General features: G+C 47.4%; 1 protein-coding gene across 1 annotated transcript; it reads left to right on the forward strand.

Moving 5' to 3' along the window:
* Window positions 1–3,248: 3,248 nt before the first annotated feature.
* LOC135372087 (galactosylceramide sulfotransferase-like) lies at window positions 3,249–4,091 on the forward strand. Its single transcript, XM_064605810.1, has one exon. It carries the CDS (start codon window positions 3,249–3,251, stop codon window positions 4,089–4,091), a length of 843 nt encoding a protein of 280 aa, XP_064461880.1.
* Window positions 4,092–22,994: the final 18,903 nt, after the last annotated feature.

Consider the following 22,994-nt stretch of genomic DNA (forward strand, 5'->3'; position numbering starts at 1 on the left):
CGCCGTTGAATACCCGAAACTTTGAAGCCTCAATTTGGGGACTTTTTTTTTGGGGCAGTTCCATTTGCAATATCGAGCAAATTTCTTGATGGATCTGACTAAGTTCTCTATGGGCTCTCTAATTCTGCAAAAAAGGTTGACTTGAGAAATTTTGGAGTTCAATTAAAGAAATTCAATTTCTTTTAATTAAAATCAAATTAAAATATTTTGTAAGGTGGCAAATTTAGTTGCCACACAAATGCCGTTTACCCCGTATTTTTCCCTCGCCCCGTTTCTTTTTCAAGTCCGAATGACACGTTTTGTGAAACACCCTGTAGACCTATGGTTCCTCAGTTTGACGCTGGGCGTCCTGCACTAAGATGAAGTCGAATATTTAAAGTTCGAATCTAGAGAAAGCGCGAGGTTTTTCAGACATGAATTTTCGCACGTGGAGTCGTTTTTGGGTGCTTTCTCGAATTCAACTTCGAAGTAACTCCCACAGCGTCTGGTCACAGTCTCTTTAACATACAGGGTGTCCCAGAAAACGTGTCATTGATTTATAATAAAAAAAATACACCACCTAGAGCCATGCGGTCAATGGCATTTGTTCTTACTGGGTTTTTGCCACCTCCTCATGTCCCAAAGAACACACGCGGTCCTGAGGATGTCCCCAAAGTGTGATCGTGTCCTCGTCCTTCGACATGAATCCGCAGAGCGTCCTGAGGACGATACTCGCGGATTGTCCGCGAAGAGTCATTCAAGTACGTCCTGTGCGTGTCCCTGTGGGCAACTGACTGGACGAGAAATATTTTGTATAGTTTACCTGCTAAGATTCCCCAAATACTGAGTGATACATTTGTTTTGTTTTTGGGTCGATCTCTGGGGCTCAATGGCATTTGTCATAAACGAAGTGCGGTCCTCTGTAAGATTCCTCATCCCAGAAAAATGTGACTGTCTACGACACATAAAGCACTTACCGCGAGAAATACAAAAATGCGCGATTCTCTTGCACTGTTTTTGACCTCCCAAGGTTCTACCGAATGTCTCAAACCAAATGGAGTAAGAAACATAGGATTTGCATTGATGGGGAGTTAATACTCTAACCAATTCCTCGTTGTTGGATTATTTGTTTGCATAATCTAATTAAACTTAGCAGCTCACCCTTCGTTTTTCATTCGGAAGTGACCAAGGCTCTCAAATTTACGGGCGTAACAAGCAATAAATTGTATCTGTTTCTGTTCGGAGGGAAAGTCCAGTACCTTTCGAAGTGAGTTTCTCGGACAAAGTGCTCCTGGAAATCTTTGATATTTCTTTCTGCTTGCTTTTTAAACCGCCGCACTCTTTGTCCGTTATGAGAAATACGCTAAACAAATAAAAAGCAGCAAACGGTGACTAAGGTTGAGCAAGTGCCGGAAAGAGAAAAACGGCCTTGTACTCAAAATGGGCCCCATTTCGCTAATAAATAAATACATAAATCAACACAATGAGATATCCTGTTTTGCTCCTAAAACCTTACTGGTGGTGTTTTTGGGACACTTCCTGAGGAGCTTCTGGGGATGGCCCGAGGCATTGCATTTTAACTCTTTTCTGACAAACTGAGGACCATACGGGGATGTTCGAGGGATGTTATCCCTGTCCCAATAGAACATCCCGGGATGACCTGAAAACATCATTGTGTTCTTGGGGGTGAATGTCGTGTAACGTAAGTTTAATTATGTAAATTTTTGCGAGCTTTAGTCGGAAATTTGCCTAGTAAAGGTTACTTTTTTACCCCACCAATGTGAAGAGCGTGTCTAATTTAGTCAAATTAATGATAATTGACAGGGGTATTCAGGAGCTATCCCATCGGAAAAAATAGCCGCATCATGCTCTACGGAGGTCGCACAGAATAGCGCACGATGAATTTTCCAGCGCAATCTTTGTCAGTCCGACGAAAGGAGGTTGGAAACCCAGCCCTTCCCGACATTGCAGAAAGAGATAAAACAGGCACGGCTTATCACGTCCGACTTTCTCTGGGATAATGCTTTCCCTCTCCCAATTTTAGGAACCGTTTCTTTTTCTACTATCACTCTGTGGGCTGGCTTCCGAACCTCCTTTCGTCGCACTGAGAGCGATTGCGCTCAAAAAGTCATCGCGAGCTATGGTCCGGTGCTCCGAAAAGCATGATATTCGGCTATTTTTTCCGATGGGATAGCTCGTGAATATCACTGTGAATTATCATGAATTTGAGTGAATTCGGCACGCTCTTCATATTGGTGGGGTAAAAAAGTGACCTTTACTTGGCAAATTTCCGAGTTCAGTTCACAAATATTTACATAATTAAACTTGGAGTACATGACATTCACATTAGGAGGTGGCAAAAACCTAATAAGAACAAATGCTGTTGACCGCATGATTCTAGGTGGCGTAGTTTTTTTATTATAATTCAATGACACGTTTTCTGGGACACCCTGTATATGGGCCCGCTCAGAACAGTGACATCTTTGGTTTGAATAAAGACAGTTGCTTGCCAAAAATCAGCGGAGGTATTGAAGCGGGTTCCGGAGGAGTATACAGACTTGAGCCCCACAACCTGAATGCGCTCATAGATGACAGAGCAGCCATTTGTGCCATCTCAGTGTCGCGATCTAAGTGTCAATTAGAGTAACCTCAAAGAGTGCACTAACATCCACATCGCGCACGAGTGTTGGATGCATGCGTGTTGGAATAGGACTAGATATTGGAATAGTAATAGGACCAGTAGTAGTAATGGGAGGAGTAGGAGACGGTCTGGCAGAGACAAACGGAACAGAGGGGAGTGACAAAAAGTAAAGTGCTCACTGGTAGGGATCAGATACGGTTGTCATTGGAGCAGCTAAGCGTTTTTTACAAGGTTGATTTTTGATAGTTCATTTCGCTAAGGTAACGGGTATATCGTGTTGACAAACACTTCGATGCTTGGTATCGAACTACTGCATAAAATCCACTAATTCCTACTGCGCCGAAATGCTTCTCTTTTATCATACATGACACTAATGATGCAATCATGTTCGTTTCACACACGCAGGTCCTCCATAACATGGTACTGCCCAAACTGGATCCGCAATATGGTCAGATGCCAGCCTGCGAGAAATATCGTATATCTAAGAACGCACAAGTGCGCCAGTTCCACGTTGTACAATATTCTTCAACGTTACATCCTCAAGCATCGACTAAATAAGGTTATGTCAAAGGACTATGGTGTATATATCGGTTATCCCGTGCACTTTCAGCCATCATTTGTCATAGACATGCGGGATTACAACCTGTCAAACAATATCTTAACTGATCATATGCGCTTCGACAAACCGGAAGTAGCGCGAATGATGCCGGATGATTCATTATATGTCACGACGCTTAGAAGGCCAGAAGAAGCATTTGAGTCACTGTTTTCGTACTGTGATTTTGAGACTCATTTACGCAAGGGCCTCGAAGACTTTGTAAATGATGTGAACATAACCGCACGGCTAAAGGAACACAGGGTGTCCTACAATAGATATGGATTCAACCAGATGTCGTTTGACCTTGGATTTCGATCGGAGGACGTCGACAATGCTACTGTTGTTGATGAATTCATCAAATCCGTCGGCGAGACGTTTCATCTCGTGATGGTTGCTGATCGCTTAGATGAATCGCTGATCCTGTTCAAGCACTTGGCATGCTGGACAACAGAGGACGTAGTAGCATTTAAAGTCAATTCCCGGATGGATGCTTATAAAGTTCCAATGACTGCACACGTCAGGGAAAGACTGAAGGCCTTAAACCATGTTGACTTCAAATTGTACGAACATTTTTCTGCAGCTCTCGATGAAAAAGTGAGAACTTTTGGTGAACAACAAATGGCTGAAGAAGTGACAGAACTAAGGACGCTGCGGGAAAAATATCACGATCTTTGTGTTGAAGCCGAAGTTGGACTGAGAACGCTTACAAAGAAGGGAGGAGGCAAAAAAGTGCTGGGTTTCAAACTCAAGGATGACAGTGAGAGGTGCCGTCATATGACGATGACAGGTATGCAGCTGCATGAACTCATTCGTGATAGGCAAAAAAAGCTAATACATAGAACTGTGGAAAAACCGCTAGCTAACTTCACCTAGCTATGCTTAGAACTATTTTTTGGTGGTGGTGGTGGTAATTTTGAGCAGCTTTTCTTATTTATCGTGTGCACCACAAGCAGACCTATAAAATTACTTTTCCAAAGTAATTGAATTACGATTATAATTACATATTCACAAAAGTAATTAAATTACAGTTACAATTATCATTTTCTATTGTAATTCAATTACGATTACAGTTACCGAAAAAGTAATTGCATTACACAGAATTACATTCACAAAGTTGACTGCAACGGGCAAACGACGTGCAAACTGCAAGATTTGATGTGCACATTTATTGCACATGTTCTGAAAGATGGTGGTAGTTGTGCTTGTGGTAGAAAAACGAGTTAAAGAAGTCTTACACAAGGACAAGTCTCTTGCCATGTTAAAGTAACACCGAACATCACCGCCAAAATGCTTTCTTTCTTCAGATATGTGAATAAAGTGCAGATCATGAGTGCTCATCCCCAGAAATTCTAGACAGCGACGCCTTGCGCCATCCTGTGGCCGCCGCGCGAAACTAGTCAAAAATACAATGGGAAAGTAAGAAAAACTGCTGTATGTGCCGTTCTACTTAACATATCCAATCTTCGCCCGGGGTATAGTGTCAGGGAGTCCCTCGCAGCCCATTTGAACAGAAATCATCGTTGGGTACCAAATGGCATCGGTTCCCTAGAGGTAGAGCATTTTGGACGGATAATACATGGGAGGTATAGGAAAAGTGCACAAACCAGACAACTTTATGAGTTAATACCTCGGGCTGTGATGAAGATATCACATTTTTCTCCGGGATACAGGTTCAGGGGTAAATGGGGAATTAAAATTTATTGTTAGCTTTGCGGTAGTCCTACCGCCTGCGGTTCTCTGGGTCAAAAAAGTCTCAAATGACAGATGTACACAAGAAGATACGTTTGGCTTGACCGCAAAGAGGGAAGGCATAGCGTGCAAACCACCTTCAAGGGTTGCTGATGTCGGCTGCTGAGCTTGCGGTATAGACCATTTTAGAAAAGCAAGCGCCACCTGTGGCGCGCAAGGGCTCATGGGAACTTCCAGCGCCTTAAAGCATTACGAGACGACCAGAGGCGGAGGTAGAAGAAGAAGAACAACATTCCCGGAGTGCGCAGCAGCAGCGTCAGCTGGGGTAAACCATAACCGAAGCAGACGACAGAGCAGTGTCCCTCAAAGTTCCCATGCTGCTTTGCGCCACGCGCTTGGCGGCGCGCGCATCTTTTTAAAATCGACTATTGGTCTAATTGGTCGTGGTTTTCTTTTGTGTGTGTGTGTTTGGTTTAATCCTCTGTTGATGGGCGCATGTATTGATAAATGCCGTAGTTAGTCTAAAGAGATGACTTGCGCTAAGCGACATTGGTGACCGTGCCTGCTCCAAGTGAATTAATTATCTGGGAATTGGTTAACTATTTATTTGATGTCACTTTCTGTTCACTAATTATTCACCTTAATCCGGTAAGTGGTACTTATGTGGATAATCAATGAATGAGTTCATAATGAAGTACCTAATTAACCGATCAGGTAATTAAAGTAGTAATTAGTCACTTTAATTCGGTAAGTAATCCTTACGTGAATAATGAATTAGTTCATAATTAACGAATTGATTAATGTACTAGCCATTTAAATTAGTTAACGTAGTTGTCATTCAATTCATTGCTAGCTGTTTATTAATTGACCTATTAATTAGTTAATTACCTAGTTAATTAGTTAATTACTAACTTAGTTAACTTACTAATTAGTTAATTAGTTAGTTAGTAACGTGATTATTCATTCAGTAATTAGCAAATAGTTTGTAAGGATTGTGACGGAATAGCGGGTACTCAATTACTCAATTGAGTACCCGCTATTCCGTCACAATCCTTACAAACTATTTGCTAATTACTGAATGAATAATCACGTTACTTATAATTAAGTGGCTAATTAGGTGCCAATAAATTAAAGATGTAACTTAGTATCAGCGCACAAATATCAGTTTCGCGTAAGTCTTTCGTCTTCTTTTGCTCGTGTACAATAGCCTGCATAAAGGATTTCATATCTTTTTTTATAAATTGACCCGCCTGGCAAGCTCGTCGCACTTTTGCTCGCTCACGTGACCAAAAATGCAACCAGCACGAAACGCTTTCTAGCTGTCTCCAGACGAAAAGAGACAGATAAGCGGCGTCGCTATCATCTTTTGTCCTTCCCATTGAGCTGTGCCTTTCGCAGAGCCCGAGCGCTGATAACAGCGATTGGAACAGAATATCGCAATTCATCATACCCCAATTTTTTCTGCACGCTTAGCTTCCAGAAAACAGCTCTCCAGGTTGCGAACCCGCATCTTGTCAGTTTTGCGTTGGAAGTGCATTGAATAATGTGGTCATACGCACTGAAATAAATGTGTTTGGTTATCATTACAACTCGCTATTAAACGTTAACACGTCGAAACATTGAAACGTTTTCTTAAGAAACGCGTTTCGTAACACGTTTAAACGCGTTCTGTTAGATATACGTTCAACAGCACGTATACGTATCTAAACGTTTTCCCAGGATACGTTTAAACATTGCAGAAGCAGTAACCCAGTGCAGGGGATGAAAAATTGGGACGGACGACAAGGCACTAACTAGCAACCACAGTTTACTTAGACGACAAGACACACAATGACACTAAACACAGGCACGGTCGAACGAACCCGTCAGAAACCAGTAGAAACTTGTTCGGCTGCACCGCTTAATTAACATCGATAAAATTTTTCATCTTATCGGTTAGTGTTACAGACGTGGAGCTGACACACGTTAGTCCTGCTTTCGTAATCTCAAGCGCTTCTAAATACATTAACGCTCCAACCTTCTTTGATCTATGTAACACCGCAGTTTTGTTCCGCTCCCCCCACAGCCACCGCAGTTAACCCAAATGCCTTCCCAGTGGAAGGTCCAGACACTTTTGCCGGCTGACGCGCTCCATTAATGTAATGTTAACACACCTTGATGTCTGCCGATATTGACCCTCTCGCATTTTAGAGGTATACAATAAACAGCTCCCACACAACAATCTACGTAAGTATTCACATGGTTGATTTGACATCCAGTTCTTACTTCCTTATTTACATATTTCATAATGCTAGATAAGTTCGAAGCTTTCTTAAAAACCACATCAACATCATATTTTGTAGACAATTTCTTTAACCGATGCGAGGCACTGTGAACATACTGCACCACACCGAAATTACGATTTCTTTCATTTTCGTCACTTGAACCCTCTTTCCAGAACTTATTTAACATCCTGTCAACCACATCTTGAACAACACCCTCCGGGTATCCCGCCTGCTCTAATCTCATCAATTGGCCCAAACAGCTGTTCAACACCTTATGCACACACGACTTTTTTTCATGCAGCCCCAAGAACATTTTGTGCGACCGCATTTTTTGCAGATTTTGAAATGGAGGATTCAAAAGGCATTAGCGGTTTCCGGCACCTTTGTTTGTATTCCCAGCAGATGCCCCTCTCATGATACTCAATTTCAATATCTAAAACCTGAATGACATCCTCCGCCAACTCCTCCAAAGTGATCATCAAACCCTTCCCCAGCTTATTAAATAATTCTAACAAAAGAGCGCCATTCACATTCTCCGTGGTCCCTTTAAAAAAATCATCGACGTACCTAAATATTTTCTTTACTCCCAATGTTTCCTTGTCAACCTCGGACAGAACTAAGCGGTCGAAGTCCCAGACCAACCAGCCCGGTACCTCGCACTCCTCAGTGCGTTTAAACGTTTTCGTTTGCACAAACATACAGCGGCACGTATACGTATATAAACGTTTTCCTAGGAAGCTTTTATTATTATAAAGAAGTGAACTGCAAATTTTCGGTTTTTTTTCCTTTCCTCCTCTAAAGACTACAGCTTACTTTCCTTGAAAGACAGTGCAGGGTACCGTTAAAGTGGTATGTTACTTTGTCACACTCATTTGTGATCGTCTTATGTTTAATAAAGATCAGTCACAACGAAGGACGCATTTTATTCCGTTTCTTGGTAGTTAATAGACCGTTGCCACGACCCCGTTCGCAGCGTACACCGAACTCCGTTCCGCGTGCACTCGTGGTTTTGGGATCGCTGACACTTCAAAAACGGAGCTTTATCTCATCGACATTGTCCGGCAGAATTACAATTCTGGGTGTTATCCTTTTCACCATCCCAATTTGTTCGGGAGGTGTACAGCTGTTTGTGGGAATTCGCGTCAGTGCATGATGCCACAAAAGTCGTGCTCATCTTTTTTTTTTTTCCCCACTCTGGTGCAAGAATGATATCATTCGGGACAGTGATTTCTTTTAATGCGTAACTGGCAAATGTTCTGGTTTTAGAGTGCAGTAGTGGGAACTAGTAGGAAAGAGTAGGCTACATGCTTCAGGATAAAGTGGTCGCTCAAGGTCACAATGTTCCGCGTTGGTCTTTTCACCAAAATACTACCCGCGTAAAAAAGAGAAATACAGCATGTTTAGTATAATCTAAGCAAAAGATTCAACCGTCATCACCGCCATTACAAGCTGGATATGTTTTGAACTGTCGTGAAATACGTCGGTTCATAATGAAAGGTACGACGAAAATGAACACAAGTAGGGTTGCTTAAAAGCCAAATATTAACTGGAGTAATAAGTTACGTATAAGGCAGTGAGAAAGTGGCGTGGTTTATTTGTTTTGTTTTGTTTATTGTACGTTCAAGGCCCTCACTTGTGGGCATTACAGAACGGAGTGGGAATTTACAAAATACATGTGTAAATAGTGGCAACGACACAGACAACAGCCCGACAAGATAACACAACTCGAAAAAAAAAGATATTGCTGATGCACAGATTAGCGAACATTGTATTGTAAATTAGTTTGTTGACGATGTGCTGATGAAAGATAGGAAATCAATGCCTGCTTGAAGTGTGACACGGAAGTTTATGAGACAATGGATTGGGGAAGCGAGTTCCACTCTCTTATGGTGCGGGGAGCAAAGGATGTATCATATATTAATGTTCGAGAGAGAGGGCGATTTAGTTTGAAGCAATGGTCTAGTCGTGATGAGATGTGTACTGCAGACGTCACGAATTCAGGCAGTGATGGACAAAGAAAAAGTAACTTGTACAACAAGCACAATCGCGCTACCGCACGTCTGTCTCAAAGGCTACGAATAGTAAGTTCAGATTTCATGCTTGATGTAGATGCGTGATAATCATAGCTAGAGTGTATGAATCTGGATGCATGGTTCTGAACGGCTTCAATGGAATTAGTGAGATATTGTTGGTGCGGATCCCAGATGGACGAAGCGTACACTAACTTTGGACGAACAATCGCTGGGTATGATAGCCGTTTTAGGTCGGATGGAGCATGGTTAAAATTACGACGTACGAAGTATCCAAGAGCTTGATTGGCAGTGGAAATGATGTGGTTTACACGTCCATGAGAGGTCGGACGCGAACTGAATTCCACGATACTTGTAGGTAGGCACCTGCGATAGTGTAATGTTATGTAACGTGTAAGCAAAAGCATGATGTCACGGTTACGGAAGGAATTCACTACTTCGTATTTGCCTATGTTCAATGACATTTGCCATGTAGTACACCAGGCGCTTATTTTGTTACGGTCGTTCTGGAATGCTACATGGTCGTCCCCCGAAGAAATTCTACGATATATTACGCAGTTGTCTGCAAATACTCTTACGTTAGAGGTTAAGGTAGAAGGAAGATCGTTAATATAGACCAGAAACAGAAGAGGACCAAGGACAGAGCCTTGGGGTACGCCGGATAACACAGTAGAGACTTCAGATAGGACGTTGTTGAAGAAAACGCACTGCTGACGATCATTTAGAAAGTTCCGAATCCAGTCGAGCACCTGCGGGCAGATGTTTAGTGCTGATAACTTTTTTAATAAAAGAGAATGAGAAATCTTATCGAAGGCTTTCGAAAAGTCTAAGAAGATAGCGTCTGTCTGGTAACCAGAGTCACTGTTATAAAAAAGCTCATGAGAAAAGAAAGCGAGTTGTGTTTCGCAAGAGTGCGTTTCCTGAAGCCGTGCTGAGACGAGGAGAAAAATGCGTTAGATTCCAGGTATGCCATTAAGTTTGAGAAAATTATATGTTCTAGTAACTTACATGGGATACATGTTAGCGACACAGGTCGGTAGTTTTTCAACTGATGACCTTTCTCCACTTTTAAAGATGGGGATTACTTTGTTCAGGCGCCTTTGTACATTCCATTTGGTAATTGGGTGATTCCATCTCAACTCAGGCAGGGTGGTCCGGACACCATCACCGATTTCCCTTGAAAAAATATATGTTGTACCACAACACGCATACACACAGGAGCAATAAATATTTTGGCTCTATGTTTTGTGGTCCGCCTGAAAAAAAAATCCCAAAGAAATTGACTCGGCGACGGAGCTTTCTGACGGAACGACTTTGACATTTTATTCCTCGCCATCGGACAGTCCCAAACTATAGATTTGTTTGGATGACATGTCAGGTACAACGACTTTCAGCGTGTATAAACAGCACCGGTCAATTCTATTTTGATCTTTAATTAAAAATCGCCAAAGTTGCAAAAAACATTCACATTTTGCTCATATTTGTCCTCAGGCTGTACTCCAGCTATATAATCCATCGATATATATGAGGCACCGCTGTGTAGGTCGAAGCGTGCTCTTTAAATTGATGTCAAATTTACATGTCTGTACCTTGCCCACATTCGTCAAGGAGGTGTAGAGTACAGCTATGTTTTCGAGTCGATTACCACGCCAAGGAAGCGGTGGAAGCGTACCGGCTCAAGCTTCTTGTCACCAACCGAAAGAGGGAAATTGGTCATAGCTTTGCGCGTGAAAGGGAGCTCGACGCACTTTTCGGGTGAAAGGCCCATCCCAAGGTGCGTGAGATACGTATGTACATTATTTAAAGCGAGCTGCAGGCAGCGCTGTATGGCTGGGCGTGATTTTCCTACTGTCCAAAGGGCGACGTCATCTGCATACACGGAAAACGACACTTTGCGAGGAATTACTGATTGTAGGCCGGCCATCACCACATTCAAGAGTATCGGACTGAGAATACTTCCTTAGGGGACTCCTTGATGAACAGGATGCTGAGGGCTTAGGCCTTGGGACGTACGAACAGCGACAGTTCGGTCCGTAAGGAAGTCTTGGAGCCAGTTGAAGAGCCGACCGGATACCCCAAACGAGCGCAAGGCGTGCAGCACACAAATGGGTGAGACAGTATCATATGCGCGCTTGATGTCGAGGAAAACCGATAGGACGATCCGCCGATGGGCACGAGCATGTTGGACTGTAGAGACTAGGTCGAGAACTGGATCCATGGAGCTTCGGTGGCGACGAAATCCAGCCATTTCTTGAGGGAAAGCACGTTGTTTTTCGAGCCACCAGTCGAGGCGATGCATTCTCTCCATCAGTTTCCCCATACAGCTTGTCAGACTCACAGGGGAGGATAGGGCATTTGGGGGCTTGCCTGGTTTCAAGGTGGGAACAACCAATGCCTCCTTCCAGGTAGGTGGTAAAGATCCTTGTTGCCAAGACGTATTATACACATGAAGGAGAGCTTGGAGTGACTGCCCGTCAAGGTTTCGCAGTGCGGCATAGGTGATTTTATCGGGTCCCGGGGACGAGCCGGAATTCACAAGCTTCAACGCTGCCTTTAGCTCGATTTGTGTGAAGTCGCGGTCCATAACTTCCGGTAGAAGGGGCCAGTCTTGGTGAAGTTCAGCCGTCAAACTGGGGACAAAACTAAAACAAAAGGCGGTGTCGTCGAGGCAGCCGCTGGTGTCGTTAGTACTACACAGAAGTCCGTCGCTAGCGTGTTTTCGTCTGCACCCTTAACGATAGCCAAGGCCGCGAGAGGATTCTTTTGAGGGGGCGCCTCCTTCAGAGATCGGATTGTCCGCCAGATCTTCGTGGCCGGGTCAAAGGGTGAAAGATGGTGACAAAACTGACGCCAACGCTTCCTGTCCTCTTTCTTAAGTTCTCATGTTACTTTAGCTTTCATCCGGCGGTATTCCACAATATCCGAAAGTTGCCCTGTCTGACGAGCCGTTCTTTCTGTTCGGCGACGTAACGCCCTAAGGCCTAAGGCCTAATTGCTGGAGAATGACCGATATGTCCTGTTACCCTTTTAGACATGACCACCGCGTCCTGAATACCGCGGCTAATTGCTTGCCAGAGAGACCCTCTTGGGACATACTTGTGTGCACAGATGTTCTGAGGCCCTCACGAAAAAGTCTCCAGTTTGTGATAGAAATCAGTCCAGTAGTTGCTGAGAGGGGCAGTCTGTCGTGCGAAACATGCAGGGTGTTTCAAAAAAACGTCTCATTCGTACTTTATAAAAAAACCGGGCGACGGATACAGCTATGAAAGGGATCTTGTACTGTTGTAGATGTAATTTAAAATCTGGGAGCTTGTTACGCAGGCTTCGAGGATTCCACTGCATCGCCATGGCCTTTCTATATAATGCCGTCATGCCGATGAAAAGATAATGCCTCCAGTGTCGGAAGCGCTTGGACTTCGGGCAGTTGCGACGCACCAGGAAAAGCAGAGACAATTGCCTTAAGGGTAGCGAGTGCCGCTGAGAAGAGTCCCAGAAAAGGCACATTTTCAGGGGCTGATGAGGGTAACTGTTTCCTCGTGCCTGCTGGTTCCGTCACACTGGCGTAAGTGTGTGTAATCTCCCAAGCAGCACAATGTACTGAAAGTCGAGTGCAATGGGGGTGGCCGGTATGTATCTCATCAATGTTCTTTAGTTTCACGGGTCTGTTCAAGGTCTTCCACCTACCCGTCCACCCCTATTGCACTCGACTTTCGGTACATTGTGCTGCTTGGGCTGCCTTGATGGACCAGGAGGCGGTGGGTGGCTGCTTGTGATGGGCTCAGCCGTGATTGTGTTTAGCGACCCTCGTTCACCTCGTGCAGATCGAGGGGGTAGTGCAGGAAATTCTTGCGTGCGTTTGTACCAGACGGGAGTGTGGCACTACCACCCCTAGAAGCGTCAGACGGAAGTCGTACTGTCCGGTCTTGGTGCCTTTCGGTGGCGGCGGTCTTCACATGACATAAAGAAAATGATGCGGGATGGCTGGATTTGAAGTTAGCACACTTTGGCTCTCTTTTATTGTTGCAGTCTGATCTCTGGCATAGCTCGGCGCAATCATGATCGCAATGCCTTATCAAAACCGCGATCATGAGTGCGATCACGAAGCACTGGCAAGGCTGCCGCGATCATGATCGCGCCGAGCTATGATCTCTGGTGAGGCCCGGCGCATATGCCACACCGTGTAGAACCTCGGCAATTTCGTGCAATATGGCATAATCATTGGCACTTATAACACTGCATGGGGCCTTCTATGTACTCTTGGACTGTGAAGGTCTGAAATCCGAGGGCAATTCGGTGGGGAAGACGGATTGTAGGTTTAAAAGTCAGGATAACGCTCCGTAGCGGGGTATACACATCACTTCCATCTTCTGCCATGGAATGCCGAACCTGTCGCCGTGCAGATAAAACCCCTGTGTCTTTGAGGTAGAGCACGAGGTCGTCGTTCGAGTACTCTCTGGGAACATCATATATCTTGGCCATATTTCTGGCATACGATTGGGGTATTGATGGTATCACAAGAATCCCAGCTAAGCACTTAGCTGACAACAGGTTGCGGGCAGCTGCTTCGGCCGTACGGAGGCGAAGAGAGAACCATCTCGGTGGAAACGGTGGTGCATGACCTGTTGTTGAGCTAGCAGGCGTGTCTCACTAGCGACCGCATTGGGATTCACCTTCCAGAAGGTGTAGTCACTAGTTGCTGGTCGAAACAGTATGGGAATACCGCCGGCTCGGTTCTTCCTGTAGGTGACAGTGGTGAACGGGTGATGAAAAGAAGTGGCAAGGCTGCCGTCGTTCATCTCATCTGTCTGCTGAGGAGCTGCTGGTGCCGAAGTGTCCATTGTGTTATCGGGAACATTCACGGCCTGTGGATTGTCGGGATCACAAGAGGAAGGGCTCCCTACCCGTTGTCGTGTGGCAGGGCTGGTGGGGACCTGTTGACCTGTGCGAAGTGTCATACAGACGTTGGACCTCCCGTCCAGATTACGGCGGGAGGTCCGTGAAACGTTAGATCGCTCCTTTCAAAAGGCTCCGAAAAAGCCTAAGGGCCCCTCCACTTGACAAGCCGTTTCCGAGCTTTGGAAAGAAGTGTCCACCCATAGGTGTTTCTATGAGATGTCCCTCGATAGTGTATAAGTGGAATGGGAGTGCAAGAACGTCACAGTTTTTTTTTTTTTTTTTTTCTGGGACACTTATTTTCGCCTTGTTGGCTTCATGGCAGAATGCATTGACGTGCCATTTTTGCTTGTATTTTGCGAAAACAGTGGGATCCCCAGAAAGTGTCCATGTCAGGCATGACAGCTGAACCTGTTTTCTACGCTTTGCAACTTTGTGCGCAACTGTACGATGCTCCAGATTTTGTTCTTTTTTCCACGACGAAAGAAGTGACGACGAGTTCAGTGTGGCATTTGCGTCTTGATCCCTCAGAATGATAACCTGATGTATTGCTGGCTCAGTGGTGTTGACGTCGCTGCCGGGTAATAATACAATGGTGCCGTGATGTTATTTCTGCCTATAGTGTGGCGATATGCTGCACGTGCCGCGGGGTACGACTGTGGATAAATTCGAGCACATGGGGTTCTTTTGAGATCTCCGACACACGGTGCTGGAAGCAATGTTTACCTCCCCCACATTGCTGCCGTCCTGGGCTGGGATCGAACCCGCGAACTTGAGCTCAACAAGCCAACATGTTACCGACTGAGCTACCGAGGGGGGCCGTCGCCACTGGCTTTCGCGATCCCTGGTTGGATCCGCGGACCATTGCGTTTTCGAATTACTTCTTTTTCTTTTATAAAGAGGGTTCTGACTGAGAATAACAGCGGGCGAGAGCATCACAGTTTTCTTCCTGGAGGCTTATTAATGCCTTTTTGGCACCATGGCATCATCAATTGAACTTCTGTATGCAATAAGAGGATAAGCCGAAGAATCCCAAACCGAGACAAGGAGCCTGATATGATTGTCCATCCGGTTGACGCACATGCATTTCCCGTTTCTTACTCTCCTGCAGCGGGCCAATAAATTGCAATACTGTCCTAAGTTTTATTTGGCTGGTACATACTGGTAATAGTAAAAACGGGATAAGTCGACTTATTCGCTTATTGCATACAGAGGTTCAATTCCAGTTCTGTTTTGATATTAATTGCGGTAATGCTGACCTCTCGCCTGTACGCTTAGTGTATGAAAGGTACGCCACTTTCTATTGCACGCCTATCTACTTCACCTACTTCACTACCTTCTGACTTACTTGGCAAAGGAACAATAGCAGAGAAAGAATCTTTAATCCCCAGCTTTACAAGGGGAAGGAGGTCGAAATTCCTGCTTCGCTTTAATTATTCTCCTTCATCCTTAACATTGTGTTCTTGTGCGCACCTGCAGACCTTCACACGCCATTTAATCTAAATGTCATAGCAAGTAATGCACGTGCCACAGAAACTGCTTTGCACGTGGATTAATCCAGAGCTCATAGGACGAGTGGGAAAACATGCATTTTTTCCTGCTTCTCACTTATTACAAAGTGTAAAGTTCATGTGGGAGCGCGATGACTGTTGTTGCGGACTAGTTGAAGTCTCTTATTTCGTGTTATCAATGGCAGGCGTGTATTGTGGCAGCCAGGCCACAACTGAGAGAATCGATGGTACGCGCGCTCAATGGAAATCATGCGCGAGATACGCGTCGTGACGAAACGTCCATGGCGGCGCTCGTCGTCCATTTCCGTCGGCTGCGACATGGCCCCCCCGCTAGTGGCAGCTTGAAGCTATCGGCCCACGTGACGTGTTCCTCGATGGGCTTCGGGCATGATGGGGAAGAGTTGGCTGATGCCGGGACACCAAGCGTTGGAGGGAAACCGTTCCAGGCTGAGGAATCAGTGGTGTAGGAGTCGACGGTGGCATGGTCCATGTAGGCTGGCTTCAATCTGTCGACGGCAACCACGTCCTCTCGGTCGTTGATAGAGATGCGTAAGTTCTTGCCGTGGCGGCCGAGGACGGGATGTGGACCGGAATAGGGCGGCGTGAGCGACTTCCGCACGGCGTCCATGCGCGAGATACGCGCTTCAAGCCCACAGCAAGCTTCTGAGTTGCCCGGATGCCAGGGTGCGCCAAGTCGTGGAGAGAAGAGAAGACGGCCCGGCGACACGTGACAGGGACGAAAGGCCTAGGTTGGGGAGTCGACGTGTCGCAACAGATGGTAACGAAAGTGCCGGGAATGGGGAGGTCGTGCAGCATGAGGGAGGTGGTGTTAGCTGTGCGCAAGCGCTTCAGCTCTTCATCGTGGAGTTGGACAGAAGCGAGGGCTTCGTGAGAAAAGCGCTGCGTGGTGGTAGAAAGGGCAGCAACTCGACTTAAGGCGTCGGGTGGAGCATTTCCTTCCCCCGGTACATGCCTGATATCTGTGCACATTTCAGCAAGATAGGCGAGCTGACGAATCTCCCTTGGGGAATACCGGCTGCTGGCAGAGTGGAAAGCGTAGGTCAAGGGCTTGTGGTCGGTCAGGATGGAGAAAGCGCGACCTTCCAGGAAGAAACGGAAATGCCTGACCGCGAGGTAGGCGGCCAGCAACTCTCGGCCAAAAGTGCTGTAGCACTGTTCGGTAGGTTTGAGGGCTTTGGAGAAGAAGGCTATGGGGCGCTAAGGCTCGGCGCGCCGTGCCGGGGATGGCAAAGTAGAGAGCAAGCGGCGAGGTCGGCCTTGATCTTGAGGAAGCTCGATTCGGCGTCAGAATTCCACATCAACTTCTTCGCAGCTCGGCTCGACTGAATGAGAAGAGATTCAAGGGGGCGGAGGGTTTCGGCGCAGTGCGGTATGAAGCGCCGGTAGAAGTTGATGAGGCCGAGGAAGCGCCGAAGTTGCCGGATGGATTGGGGCTGGGGAAAGTTGGAGATAGCCTCGACCTTGGAGGGAAGAGGTGTTATGCCCCCCGGGGAGACTTTGTGCCCAAGGAACTCTGTGGATGACACGCCGAATTCGCATTTTTGTACATTGACAACAATGCCGTGAGCGGCCAGGCGTGAGAAGAGCAGGCGGAGATGATGTTCGTGCTCTTCTGGAGACGAGCTGGCCACAAGCAAGTCGTCAATGTATGCGAATACGAAGGGGAGGCCCCTGATGACGCTGTCTATAAAACGTTGAAACGTTTGGGCCGCGTTGCGGAGACCAAACGGCATCCTCGGAAACTCGTGCAGCCCAAACGGAGTCGTAATTGCGGTTTTCTTGATGTCTTCAGGGGCGACGGGGATCTGGTGATATGCTTTCATCAGGTCGATTTTACTATAGAGGGTAGTGCCGTGGAGGTTGACCGTGAAGTCTTGCAACCGCGGGAGCGGGTAACGGTCAGGCACAGTAACAAGGTTAAGCGCACGGTAATCACCGCAGGGGCGCCAGTCGCCGGTCTTTTTGGGCACCATGTGTAAAGCGGAGGACCAATTGCTGGAGGAAGGTCTGGCTACACCGATGGACAGCATGTGCTCAAATTCCGCTTTTGCAATCTTGAGCTTCTCCGGAGCTAGCTGACGTGCCCGGGCGAAAACGAGTGCTCCGGTGGTCTGTATGTGGTGCACGACATCGTGTGCGACTGGGCGCGACCAATCTGGTGGTTGCGTGGGACTAGGGAAGTCCTTGAAGACGGCAGCGTATGGCGAGTGGAGGGCAGAAATGGAGATGCCGCTGAGAGGGCTGGCAGAGTGAACGGAGCGAGCCTGAACTGACAGATGGGCGGAGGTATCTATCAGGCGCTTGCGAGCGACGTCCACACATAAGCCGAAATGGTGTAAGAAGTCGGCGCCCAGGATGGCTTGGCGGACACCGGCCACAAGGAACAGCCACGGGAACGTTCTGCGAAGGCCCAGATCGAGGGTGGCAGATAGCTGTCGGAAGACGGGAATGCCGGTGTTGTTGACAGCCGTAAGATGGAACATGGCTGGACGACGCTTGTCACTTCCTGAAGTGGGGAGCACGCTCACTTCAGCGCCGGTGTCAATGAGGAAGCGTGTCTTTGAGGGCCGGTCAACAACGTAGAATAGTCGGCTGCTAGGCGTGGTGGAGACAGTCGCAGCCGCTAACGGTCCCCGGGCAAGTTTTCCGTCCAAGTACAGGGTCGCGTGCACCGACGGGCCTCGGAGCCGTACCGCTGGTGGTACCAGCAAGGGCCGATGGGCTCGTCTTGCAGACGCCGACGAGGTGAACGGCGTCAACTGGGGGAGCGGGACGCGGAGCGCGGACGATCGCGTCGGCGACGCCTGGGCGAAACGGGGTCTGTGTTGGAAGGCGCACGCGATGACAGGACAGACGCTACCATGGCGGAGAGGCGTCCAAAATCTTCGCGCAGTTGGGCTATGGAGTCCCTGGGCGGAGAAGTTAGCCGGACTTGGGCGGATGGTGAAGACGCCGCGGGTGAAATAGCTGAAGGCAAGGGCGGTGCGGCGGGCATGGCTGAAATGGACGGAAGGGAAACCTCCAAGATCTTGTCTGCAAGATCCGCAAGCTCTTGCAATGGCAGAATCGACGCAGACGCTAGGATCATCTGCACGGTTGTTGGTAAGCGCTGCAGGAAGAGTTGTTTGAGGAGGCTGGCATCTAAGGAAAGGGCTCGCTCGCCAGCAGCCCCTACATGTGTCGCAATAGTTCAGACAGACGGCGGTCGCCAAGATCTTCGGAAGACAGGAGCTCTTGGAAGCGCTTGCGTTCCGAAGCCGTGGTGCGCTCGAGTACAGCGGTCTTGAGCGCGTCGTACTGGTTGGCTGCGGGTGGAGCGGAAAGGATGTCGACCACTTGGGCGGCAACGTCTTGCGGCTTTACGCTCACCACATGGCGAAATTTGGTCAGCTGTGATGTTATGCCCCCGAGAGCGAACTGACATTCCACCTGTAAGAACCATACGCCCGGATTGTGGCTCCAGAAGGGCGGCAGCCGCATGGCGTAGTGCTGGATTGACGACGGCACTGAGGCATCGTCGGAGGCGGAGGAAGTGGTAGGGGCTGGTGGCTCTGCCATGTACGCTGCAACGTTCGGGTCACCAAACTGTAGGGTACAGAAGGACCAGCAGACAAGGCTGAATGCGAACTGTTTAATGTGGCAGCCAGACCACAACTGAGAGAATCGATGGTACGCGCGCTCAATGGAAATCATGCGCGAGATACGCGTCGTAACGAAACGTCCATGGCGGCGCTCGTCGTCCATATCCGTCGGCTGCTACAGTATTATATTCACTGCATTTCGTAATAAAACACGTCAAACGTCCGCAAAAATTGCGGAAGGATGTCGATTTCCAGCAGAACACTGCACGGGCCGTATTCTTAGACGCAGGCCCGGCCTGAACCCGGCTTTCCTTTGATTTACTCGCCTGGGCCCGGCCCGACGGCTCCATGATTAGTCATGGCACGGCCCAAGCCCGGAGTATTGTACGTTTCCTGGCCCAGGTCTGGCCCGAGACCGAAAAAGAAATACAGGTTACCTCGGCCCGGGACAGTGTAGACGGCTGTAAAAGTCGACACAGGCTCACTAATAGTGGAGTAAAACATGCTTGATCCCTACCTAGGCCAATCATGTCAAACACGAGCCTATGCCAGACGCGCAAAATGAAGGCGTTACCGGGCCCGGCACGGCCCGTGGGGCGGTCCGGGATCGGACTTTCGGGTCAGCCCGAGCCCGGTGCAGTGCTCTAATTTCCAGTCCATCTGCGAGAAATATCACGGACGTTTGCGTGACTTCACTTCTGGTGCGATGAAACGTAACTTTAATCTGACGTCCGCTGATCCCTACCATCTTATCACCACAGTTTGCGATTACATCTCTCTTCACGAGAATCAAAGACAAAAGTCTTCTGCATGCTCGTGCTTATTTGAGCAGCATTCCAGCTACCCTTTGTGTTAAAAGCGATAAAATACTCCAGTACACGGGACACAACGAAGATACGAACACGAGATCACTGACTGACTAACAGAAATTTTAGTTGACAAAGAAGCACGCTTATAGGCTCCCTGCACTAAAGTTTCGGAGTACTGGTAGGGCCCCCTCCCGTGAAGCCCGTTTCCTACTGGGTAGGTGGTTGACACATGGTGGCAATGTGGGGCAACGGAAAACGCAGACCCCAACACCGAGAAGTGTCAACGAAGCATCGTCACAACAGGAGATACTGCTGCTTTGTTCGTTCTTTTAACACTGAGAGCGACGTTGACAACGAAACTCTGAAGTGTGTGAAGTTTCACCGCTTCCCCGTTGAAAATAGGGAATCCGATCGCGACAGCGCTGGGTGTCTGTCATTCAAATTAATTCCAACGGCAAGGTAAGATTTTTGTTTGTTTGTTAAAGCAAGCATATCTCTCCAAATTTCAAGAAGAAGAGTAGTTCTTTCTTCGCAGAGAAGGTGGGGATCAGTGTTTGCCGAACGGCAACACAAGCGCCTGCTGCTGAACTTCGGAATTTTGCAGTCAACAACTACCAACCCCAGGTAGACTGTTCTCAACTCCCTGAACTTGGGTGAACTGTCACCTTAATATACGAAAAAAACTGCAGCATGATACAATTTTGTCAACACATGTTAAGCGCACACTAAGCGCGACAAATCTGAGCGAGCAATCTTGCCTGTGATTCACCACATTGCTCAAATTGCTCAAAACATAAAAAAAATACACAGCAAGAGAATATAGACGGAAAGCAATGTATGGTCACTTATATTGTAATAACTGATTTATTTTCTATAACTCCGTTGTTAGCTACATAGCTAGCGCATTTTCATTCGTGTTCTATGTTTTTCTGGAATGTATTCCATTTAATGGAAGAGTTCCTCGGTATCTGTCACTTAGTAACACGATATCTCGAAACTAGTTCCAACTATGAGACCACTTTCTGTTTGTTTGTAACTATAGTATTCTGTGAAGTAAAATAAATGTCAAAATCGTCGTGCATCAAATACATAATGCTGGATTCGGTCCGCCGTAATGGGTAACATGGCTCGGAAAGACAGCGCAGTGCACAGAAAACGGTGTAAATATTCACGTGCTAGAACAACAACTACTAGTACATGAATGACGATGGGATGAGGTGTTTCACTGCACCAATTGCGATACACTTGCTAGAAGTTCTGTCTATTTCAACGGGACATTGGATCTACGCAGCACCGACTGATCTGTACTCCGGAACTATGTTGACCAGTATGCGCAACGTTGCGTATATTGCAATTACGAATGGGCCAACGTTTATCTTGTTCTCGGTTTCACGGACTCCGCACATATGACCACTCTCGTCAAGCTTAATGCATTTTGTCGAGTCAGAACCCCCGAAGAAGTCACATAACAGATCAATTAGAATCCTCGAAGCCACGGCGTACATAACTACAGCCGTTGTAGCCGGCTCACCTACCCAGTTGCGAACAGTTCCGCCGCTGAGTGGCGCCGAAGGCAGAGCGGCGAGCTGCCCCCTGGCGAAGTGCAGGGAGCCCATAATGTCGGCCAATAATGCCAATAAGCCCATAATGTCAAACTCGAGGCCATGCCAGACCCGCAAAACGAAGGCTTTATCCGGCACGGCACGGCCCGTGGGCCGGTCCGGGTTGGGCTTTCGGGTAAGCGCGTGTGCAGTGCTCGAATTCCCAGTCCATCTGCGAGAAACATCACGGGCGTTTCCGTGACTTCACTCTTGGTGCGAAGAAACGAAACTTTGATATGACGTCCGTTGATCCCTACCATCCTATCACCACTGTTTGCGATTACATCTCTCTTTAGGAGAATCAAACACAAAAGTCTTCTGCGTTCTCGTGCTTATTTGAGCAGAGATCTCCAACCACCTTTTGTGTTAAAAGCGATAAAACACCCCAGTGCACGGGACAGAAAGAAGCGACGAACACGACAGCACTGACTGAGAAACTGAAACTTTAGTTGACAAAGAACCACGCTTATAACGCTATGCAAGTAGGTCAACCGTTCGCGCAGCCTATCAGCTTTTCCCTTTCCCGTCGTGCACGTAAAATGATCTTGCTCTTAATTACTCTTAACTCAATTTCAATTAAAGAATTGCTCTTAAGTAAGGTACCACAGCAACTACACGTGAAGTCCACAGCTTCGCCATTTCACCATAGTGTTCTGGGCCGTCTGCGGTGGTGATAGGGCTTGCCGTTGTCGGCCTCACGTATGTGGGCAACGTCACGACTCACGCCCTGGGAGAATGTGCGTCCTGGGCCGACTTCTAAGGGAACTGTGCCGACATATGTCTGAAAGCGTCTGAGGAAAACCCAGGAAAAACCCCAGACAGCACAGCCGGCACCGGGATTCGAACCCGGGTACCTCCCAGTCTCGACGTGACATGGCCAGCACGCTAACCACTGAGCCACGGGAGCTGGTGGGCCGTCTGCGAATGCCCCCTTTTTGCTGCTTTCTGAGCGGACAGCACCAATGGACAGATGCTTCGTCACCTGCTTTCTCCAACCTTTTCTTCCTCTCATACTCAGAGACATACTGTCGTAGAAGACAAGGTTTTCAACAAGGAAACTCCGACCTTCCTTATCACTAAGCCGAAATCTGGAGTGTTTTATACCAAACAGCCCGGTTTTTATCACTCTTTTCACCTTTCGTATGATATCGTATAGGTCACATGCGCTTGGTGCAAACTCGCGCAAAGGCCACTCTGTTGGGTCATCCAAATGTTCTGAAATTGAACATTCCTCGACTTTCTGCTTGTTTTTGTTTCTTTTCCGCTTCACCACCAGCAATGGGGTAGAGTATCGCCCCCGGCGATGAAACTCCCCACCCATCATCCTGAAATAAAGTTGTTGTTGTTTTGTTTCTGTTTTTTTCTCGGGGCGGGGGA

Source organism: Ornithodoros turicata, unplaced genomic scaffold (genome assembly GCF_037126465.1).
Source record: "Ornithodoros turicata isolate Travis unplaced genomic scaffold, ASM3712646v1 Chromosome13, whole genome shotgun sequence".
NCBI lineage: Eukaryota > Metazoa > Arthropoda > Arachnida > Ixodida > Argasidae > Ornithodoros > Ornithodoros turicata.

Excerpts from the sequence above, each read along its gene's own strand:
- LOC135372087 (XM_064605810.1), top strand. The coding sequence starts at position 3,249 with ATGCGGGATTACAACCTGTCAAACAATATCTTAACTGATCATATGCGC.